The sequence below is a fragment of the Lagopus leucura genome, unplaced genomic scaffold (genome assembly GCF_019238085.1).
Source record: "Lagopus leucura isolate 7727_CA_CO unplaced genomic scaffold, USGS_WTPT01 147-5_obj-0_obj, whole genome shotgun sequence".
In the NCBI taxonomy this organism is placed as follows: Eukaryota; Metazoa; Chordata; class Aves; order Galliformes; family Phasianidae; genus Lagopus; species Lagopus leucura.
Window position 1 is genome coordinate 16,878 of NW_024966179.1, and position 8,445 is coordinate 25,322.

Here is an 8,445-nt window from a genome sequence, read left to right on the forward strand (position 1 = left end):
CCCGTTTTCCCGCCCCTCCCACCCCCGGGGCTGCCCTCGCGCGCGCGCCATGCCCGGGTGCGGCGGCGCGAGGCGGCGCGCGTTGGCGCGGGGCGGGGTTTTCCCATGCGGGCTGCCGGCCGCGCGGCGGCACGTGCTCCGGGCGGGGGGGGCGGGGGGGGGCACGAGCGCCGCCGCCCGCCGCTCGTTGAGTGACAGCGGGCCCGCCGCCAGCCAATAGGAAGGAGCGCCGCCGTTCGCCCGTCGCCTGTTGGCTCGCGAGGTCGGGAGAAGGGAGGGGGCGGTGCGCGTGACGGACGGGCGCGGGGCGGACGGCCAATCGGAACTCCGCGTCCGTCCGCCCCGCGCTGCTATTGGTTGAGGGGAGTGTGGGAACGGCCGCGGCGGCGGGTTCACACGAATGGGGAGCCGGCGGCGGGTATAAAAGGCGGGGGGGCGCCGCTCGCGGGCATTGCTGGTCCCGCCGCCGCTAGCGCCGCACGCGTTCGTTGTCTGCTTGGAGCGCCTTCCTTCCCGCGCTTCCTTTTTTTTTTTTAAACCTCTTTATTTTTTTTTTTCCCAATTTCTTCGTTTTTAACTGAATTTCTTTTAGTTATTTTAATTTCCCTTTTTACCTCGCCATGCCCGCCGACACGGGCATGGAAAAACCCACCGCTTCCCCTATCGCGGGGGCACCGGCCAACGCCAGCCACACGCCGGATAAACCGCGGAGCGCCAGCGAGCACCGGAAGGTAAATGGCAGCGGATGGCGGCGAGCCCGCGGCCGGGCCGAGGTCGGTGTGCGGGGTCAGGGGGCCGGGGCCGGGGGCGAGCAGCGGGCGGTGACGGTGTGCGCTGTGCCCGCAGTCCTCCAAACCCATCATGGAGAAGCGACGGCGGGCGCGCATCAACGAGAGCCTGGGGCAGCTGAAGATGCTCATCCTGGACGCGCTGAAAAAAGACGTGAGTACAGCAACGCTGGGGTCTGTAAGGGGGGAGGGGTTGCCGCTGGGTTGTGATGCGGGGAGGGGGCTCTGAGTGCCGGTGTTGTTCCCGCAGAGCTCGCGGCACTCCAAGCTGGAGAAGGCTGACATCCTGGAGATGACGGTGAAGCACCTGAGGAACCTGCAGAGGGCACAGATGGCCGGTGAGTAACCCCCCATCCTCACCCCCTGACCCCGGGGTCTGGAGCCCCCGGTGGTCCCCCAGCCCTTGGGGAGCCCCTAAAGGAGCCCCTAAAGCTCATATGAGGCTCGGAAACTCTTAGGGACCCCAAACTTGCATGGAAACTACTAGGAAGCCCTCAAACCCATGCAGACCTCAGAAGCTCATGGGGATCCCCAATGAACCCGTGCAAACCTTCCAGAACTTGTAGGGAGCCCTAAAAACTCTTGCAGACCCCAAATTCAAGCCTCAAAAAATCTTAAGACCCAAGGAAGTTCGTGGAAATCCCCCCCAAAATCAACTTTGGCAAAAACATTTAGGGATGTGCCCAAACCCATGTGAACTTGCTGAACTTTTTGGGACCCCAATGAAATGATGCAACCCCCCAAAAAAGCTCTTAGTGCTCTTCCAAAAAAAAAAAGCAGCCTCTCAACAGCCACATGAACCCCAAGTACTTCAAAGGACCCCAAAAGCCTCTGCGAGCACTAAGGACTCCCAAAAACCCTCTAAGGAAGCTTCTTGAGACCTCCCTGCCAAGAAATTTGTTCTGTTCTTTTCCTACAGCTGCCCTCAGCGCTGACCCCAGTGTGCTGGGCAAATACCGGGCTGGTTTCAATGAGTGCATGAACGAGGTGACGAGGTTCCTGTCCACGTGTGAGGGGGTGAACGCTGATGTGCGAGCCCGCCTGCTGGGCCACCTCTCTGCTTGCCTGGGGCAGATCGTGGCCATGAACTACCTGCCCCCCCCTCCTGCTGGCCAACCTGCACATCTGGCTCAACCTCTGCATGTCCAACTGCCTCCTACCACCACCGGAGCTGTGCCGGTGCCGTGCAAGCTGGAACCAACCGAAGCTCTTTCCCCTAAAGTCTATGGGGGTTTTCAGCTCGTTCCAGCCACCGACGGTCAATTTGCCTTCCTCATCCCCAACCCGACGTTCCCACCTGGCTCTGGACCGGTTATCCCACTCTACGCCAACTCCAACGTCCCAGTGTCCACAAGTGGAGGCTCTGGGAATTCAGCCAGCACCCCGTCAGCATCCCCCGTGCAGGGTTTGACATCATTTGGGCACAGCGTGGTGCCCGCATCCCAGGCAGGCAGCCCTATTGCTGAGCGCAGGGAGTCCGTCTGGAGGCCGTGGTGACCAATCCCATCCCTCATCCCAAAAACTCTGCCTTGGCTCCGTTCTATGGAGCCCTGTTGTGGTTGTTGTATTTTTCCTAAGCAGATTTCAACATGAGGGGGAAAAAAAAAACACAAAAAAAAAACAAAAGGACCTCGCTAGGAACTCGCTATTTATTATTCTCAGAGGTTGGGATCTCGATTTGTATTTTTACTCCTTTGAAATGCCTTTATTTGAGATACATTTTTTTTTTTTTTTTAATTAAGGAGAAATAAATGAGAAATAGTTTTGTAACAAAGAACTCAAAGTACGATGCCAAAGTTGTTTGTATCCCCGTCGGTCCGTGCGTGTGTTGCGTGTGCCTGTGTTGGAGACCTCCAAAAACAAAAAGGAACAAAATAATAATAATGCAGGTGTCGAAATAAACTCTTTGAAATAGAACTTTTACTTTCTCCTCTCATTTGAATGGGCAGAGACAAAGCCGACGCTGCAGGAAGGCGATAGGGGCCAGCTTTATGGCCTTGAGTGTGGCTGTAGGAGGGCTCCGTGCAGCAGATAGGGGAGGTGATGAGGGGCTGTGCGAGCACAGCTTCCTAAATCCGTGCTCCTGGAAGCTGGGCAATGCATGCTTGCTGCGTGAGATAATTCAACTTGAAGCTTTCGCTCCGTATTATGGCTCTGCATTACCTTTCCGTGGGGGTGGTGCGTGCAAAAGTTACTATCTCGGCCCACAAAAGAGGCAAGAGAGTCCGTCCCCATTGTGAGGAGGGTAATTAGAAGGTATAAAGGGTCTCATCGAGTATGCAGCGGGCTCTTTGGGAAGTTGGGAGCCCTATTGAAACGCCTGGGAACTCGGAGCTGAGGGTTAATGTGTGTCTTTTTTTTCTTGCTTTCTTTCTTCCCTTCTCTCTCCCTGCTCTCATTGACATGGCCAGATAGACTCCGATACTCAATGCTGTTGTAAATTCAATTGCCCGGCCTCACAATGCCGACCTCATAAAAGAGAATCACTCGGGGTTGTGGCTTTTATTTTATTTTCTTCCAGTAAGTATCGGAGCTGAGGAAAAGACAGTTTTGCCACCCATTCTGCCTCACCCCCAGCACTTGAATCCCGGCCAAGTGGAAGCAATGGCAGCCTCACCCACACGGAATTAAACCGCTTCCAATTGTCACCAATTAATAAGGCCACGGTGAGGAGAAAGACCATTTGAGTGGTATGGGAGGGAGGGAAGTCTGGTTGCGTGCTTTGCTCTGCGTTTGTGAGGTCAGGCCATTGGAGTCCTTGCAAGGGGAAGCCATGTGCGTGCCATTAGACGTCCAATAGATGCCATCTGGATGCCATCCTCACATCCAGTGCATGCCGTGCGTGTGCCATTGCCCTGTGCACTGATGCCCTGTGCAATGGATGCCCTGTCCATTACCATTGCCACACCAGGGGCCACGATGCATCGTAACCACGTTTCTCATCCATCCTTGAATCCCCTGGCACCCCCACACGCAATGCTCCTCACCCCCCTTCCCAACCCTCAGGGATCTCCTGGCTGCAACGCCCCCGATGATGGACGACATCCAAGAACTCCACATCATACCCTTTGTTTTGCTTTTCTTTTTTAAATACTGGCAATGCAACGTCATGTTTTGAGCTCTCAGCAAGCAGAATGTAGCAGTTAATGGGTACAGAGCAAGGTGCCACTTCTGGAGGCCTTTTTGCACCTATGGCCAAGGTCAGCCCCAGGAACCCAACCCCAATGCATCATCGATCAGCACCGGGTGCCCCAGACACAAGAAAGGATCCATTTAAATCCAGAGGTTCCCAGGAGGTTTTGTTATGCAATCGCAGGCAGAAAATCACGTTACAGCCATTCTCCATCCCCCGCAGTCGCTGCCAACCCCTCCTCTGCTGTCTGCAGCCACCCGGGCAGCGCGGACCAGAGCCGCCTGTCTCCTGCCTGCAACCCAATCCATCCCCAGGGCTGCACCCTGCCTGCATCCCCTGCAGCCACCCCACACACAGCGCCTTTCTCTTACAGCCATCAGGCACCCTGAGCTGCACTCGCTGGAAGAAAACTGATTTTTGCATGTGTCTCTGCCAAAGGGATGCCCTGAAATGAAAAACCCAGCAGGGGACAGCTGGCAAAGAGCTCGGTGCAGGGACCCTGCGGTCACAGCCCTGCTCTCAGGGCCAGCACAGCCACACGCTTTGCTTTTGGCCTTGGGAGAGTCTCAGAGCTGCTGCCTGGCTCTGGGAGGTGAATGACACCGAGCAACGTGAATGGCAGGAGCTCAAGAGCTGCAGCCAAACCGATGGGTGCCCTTAGCTCCAGAGAATGCAGGTTTGCAGCCTTTGGGTTGGTTTTGCACCAACCTGCCCACCTGCCCTGCTCTCCCCCCTGCTCAAAACCAAGGGGCTGCTGTGCTGTCTATGCAAGCCTTGATTTTTTTTCACGCTGTGAGCTGAGTGCTCAATCTGCCCTTATCCTTGTCAAGGTGCAATAAAAGAGCAAAGTGTGCTGCTGCTGCTGGAAGGTGAAAGTCCACAAGGGTGGACGTGATGATAATGCCGGGGCAGCAGGAGAGCGTGGGCTGGGCACAGAGCAGCAAAGCAGCAGCAAAATGCTCTGTGTCCACCAGCTGAATGCCACAGCAATACCTGCCATTGCACTTCTGGTTGCAAAGGGACAGAACAACTCCACTGCCATGGCTGCAATTGCATTGCTGGTTGCAAAGGGACAAAACTCCACCGCAACATTTGCAAACTGCAATTCCTGTTGCAAAGGGAAGGAGAAGAGGGAGAGCTGTAGGCATGCCTGCAGCTTGCAGAAAGCCGAATGTTGCAGAGGGGAGTTGGGCTCCAGCTGCACAATGCACCGTGCTGGTTCAGCTGCCTGCAGCACCGCAGCCCCACTGGAACTTCATGTAGGAAGCGCTGCTCAGAGCAAGGAAAGTCTGCAGCCAAGCCCCAGCAGCAAAGCTCAGGCTGGGAAAAGCACCCGAGCGCTGCCTGAAGCCTTCCGCTCTTCCCACCTCGTGCTCTCGTGCTTCCCAGGGAGGAAATTCGCTGCCGTTTCCCCCCCACCCCCCATAACCCCTCCGGCCCTCCCGCAGCTGTTTCCTCCCCGCCCCGCAGCTCCTTCCCGCATCCCGCCCGGCTGTGGGGGGCAGAGCTGAGGGGAGGGGAGAGGAGGGGAGGGGAGGTGAGGGCAGACAGAGCCCAAAGGCTGAGATCTGCCCACCCCCCCACAGCCCGACTTGCCTTCCTGAAGGGGGGGGGGGGGGGGAGAGGCTTGCAGAAATAAATGAATAAATAAATCGGGAAGTCAGTAGAAGTAGTAATCAGTGGAATAATAAATAAAAATGGTAAACAGGGGATAAAATAATATAATAAAAGAATAACATAACCTAGGGTTGTGCGAAGCTCGGGGGTGGGCTGGGAGCTGCCCCCTCCCCACCACCGTCCCCGACCTCGCCTTTCCACTGTTGCAAAGAGGAAGCGAAATGAAATGAAATAAGAAAATAAACCGGGAGGGGAGAAGAAGAAAACGACGCGAAGAAAAGCAAAAAGAAAGGGAAAAAAAAGCCATGCAACAGAACGGCGCACCCCGCCCCGCGGCCAGGCGCGGCCGGCAGCAGGCGCGGTGCCGTCGGGGCGTGGGAAGGGCGCGTTCCCCCGGGCGCTCAGCCAGCAGCACGGCTATAGGACCGGCTATAGGACCGGCAATGGCCCCGGCAATGGGTTCAACCCGACCCGCACTCTCCCACCCCGCACCTACCCCGCATCCCGACCCGGCGCACCCCGCACCTCCCTCCCCCGACGGCTGCAGGAGGATTGACTCGGGCTGTTGGCTTGATGAATTGAAATGAAGTTCTGCTCCTCTCGTTGGGGTCGGGGTCACGGCACCGAGCTGCTTGGTCACATCCTTGTTCAGCCCCGATGGAATGCAGCTCTCCCAAAACCGAGCGCTCAGCTCCGAATCCCACCCTGCTGTCCCCTGTCTTCCACCCCACGCATCCATCATCACAACATAAGCACTGAACCTGCAGGTCCTGCTTGGGAGCCGGGAGGTGAAAATAGGAAAATCATTCAAGCCGTGCTTCTGTCACTTCAAAAAGCAGTGGTGAGGAAAGGGTGACTGTCCTGCCCCTCCAATTTGGAGAGAGGGGCCAATGTTTGTGTGCGGATAACAAATTCCTGTATCTGAGCAAAGCATCTCTCTGGGGAAGGCAGGGAGGTTATTACAAGGTTAGGCCGAACTATTGTTAAATGAAGGGTTTTTTTCTTTTGTTTTGTTTTGTTTTTTTTCCCTTTGCAATTCAAGAGCCCGTCATATTAGGCAGAGATAAATCACAGCCCCAAATGGCTCTTATGCAAGAGATGGATCCCACACACAGCAGAAGCACTGAGGGCAGGAGCCAGTGCTCGGAGCGTCCCATCAGCTCCCTCCTCCCTTCCCCCAGCCCGTGCAAGCAGGGCGATGCTCTCTCTTGGAGCAGCAGTGCAGAAAACATCAGCTCTTGGTGAGGGATCGGTGCTCAGCACCCCAACCAACCCTTCGGGATGCATTTGATCCTGGGCTGAACGACTTCCATTTGCTCTTGGAGTGGGCAGAAGTGCGTTTCAAACCTCAATCCCCTGTGAGCAGGAGCTCACAGCCCCCATTTCCACCTTTCTCTGACCCTGACCCATCGTGATGTGTTCATCCAGCTCAGCCTCCAGCCAAAGAATGGGACAGCGGCACCCAAAGAAACCGAGGGAGATGGGATGGACGACCCTCAGCTTTCTCATCTTGCCTGTTGCATTGCACTCAAGCAGCTGACAGCAGGCGTTAATGCAAGGAGAGGTGATGCAGCCTGCTGGGAACGGAGCTCCGTGCCACTGCGATGGGCTTTGCTCACGTCTTGCAAGCCACGGGCACAAGTGGAAATGTTTGCTCCCTTCATTCCCATAGAGAAAGCTGAAGGCTTGCAGGTGGGGGCTGGAAGCAACATGCTGAGCCTGGGATGACACGTGCATCGCCAGAGGTGTCTGAGAGTGCATGCAAACGGCTTCTGAGAGAGGTGACAAGGGACGTCTGCCAGGCTGGGCGGCTGTGGATTCGCAGGCGCCTGCCTCTGTGCTCCTGCAGAGCCTGTAGCAACTTAAAAGCACAGCCTCCCCGCAGTGGCACGAGCAGAGCAGAGGGATTTTGCATCAGCCTTGGTTTGTGCAGCACAGAGGGCTTTCAGCATGGGATGCGATGCAGAGCGCAGCCCCAAATCCACCCCCAGCATTCATCTACCCTGTGCGTACACTGATGCACACTCAAATCTGGTGGCTTTTAACGTTTGACAGAGCAAAGTGTTTGCAAGTGTTGTTTTTAAGTGCAGGAGAGCAGAATCCTGAAGGTGATGGTGATGGATTTAATTCTGCATTCGCTGCTTTAAGCTTCTCCTGAGCAAATGGAGTTGTTAGGATGGAACTGCAAGTGCAAAGCCTGCTGGTTGCAGTCCAAACAAACCTTTGGGTCTCCTCACCGGGAAATCAAAGCCAAAGCAGAGTTGCGTGGGATGGAGGGATTCCTATGATTTGCTTTTCATATCTCTTTGATACAGCATGATAACACGCATGGGGCTCTGTGCATCCATGCCATTCCTGGGGCCACAATGAAGCCCGGATGTGTGCATCGCTCGTCATGGCAGCTCTTTGCAAAGGGAAAAGCAGAGAGCAAGGAGGCAAACGAGGAGGCTTGCAGTGTAAAATTAGCTAAAGCTTGAGGCTTCCTAACAAAAACCCACCAGCGCTCTGCTTCTCTCCCCATCCTCTGCTTTGCCTTCGCTGCCTCCAATTCCTGGAGCAGAGCAGGGACAGAAGAGCACACAGCCCCTCCTTATCTGCTGACCCTTCGGGTTTCACCCGACCCCTTCCCTTGTCAAACCCTATAGCTCCGCTTAACAGCGATGCAGGCGAGCGCGTGCGCTGCGCCGAGCTGGGGAATGATTTGTTCGACCCATCTCATAATATATGGATGATGGAAGGCTCCCACTGATGACCTGTCAGGCAGCGCTGCAGCGCTGGGTGCTGGATGGGATGACACATTCACAGATAACAAACTTGGCTGTCAATCACCCGTGCTGTTAGACGTGGACTTGACGTGACAGCTATGGCTAACAACAGGTTTGATTGACGCCTCCACGAATTGCAGAA

At 55.8% G+C, this 8,445-nt stretch overlaps 1 protein-coding gene across 2 annotated transcripts; it reads left to right on the forward strand.

The window, feature by feature from the left end:
- The first annotated feature begins 463 nt into the window (after window positions 1-463).
- Window positions 464-2,705, forward strand: HES4 (hes family bHLH transcription factor 4). Of its 2 annotated transcripts, none has more exons than XM_042892999.1 (4): window positions 464-773; window positions 847-942; window positions 1,039-1,126; window positions 1,708-2,705. In XM_042892999.1, the coding sequence occupies exons 1-4, from the start codon at window positions 621-623 to the stop codon at window positions 2,283-2,285; spliced, it is 915 nt and encodes a 304-aa protein (XP_042748933.1). In that variant the 5' UTR covers window positions 464-620; the 3' UTR covers window positions 2,286-2,705. The 2 variants fall into 2 exon arrangements, with proteins under 2 accessions (XP_042748933.1, XP_042748934.1); XM_042893000.1 differs by having other exon boundaries at window positions 464-731.
- The last annotated feature ends 5,740 nt before the right edge of the window (window positions 2,706-8,445 follow it).

Bases quoted from the DNA above. Each gene is read 5' to 3' on its own strand.
- HES4 (XM_042892999.1), top strand. From the start codon at position 621: ATGCCCGCCGACACGGGCATGGAAAAACCCACCGCTTCCCCTATCGCG. The intron at 774-846 runs GTCGGTGTGCGG...CTGTGCCCGCAG, and splicing joins GAGCCCGCGGCCGGGCCGAG to TCCTCCAAACCCATCATGGA. The intron at 943-1,038 runs GTGAGTACAGCA...TTGTTCCCGCAG, and splicing joins TGGACGCGCTGAAAAAAGAC to AGCTCGCGGCACTCCAAGCT.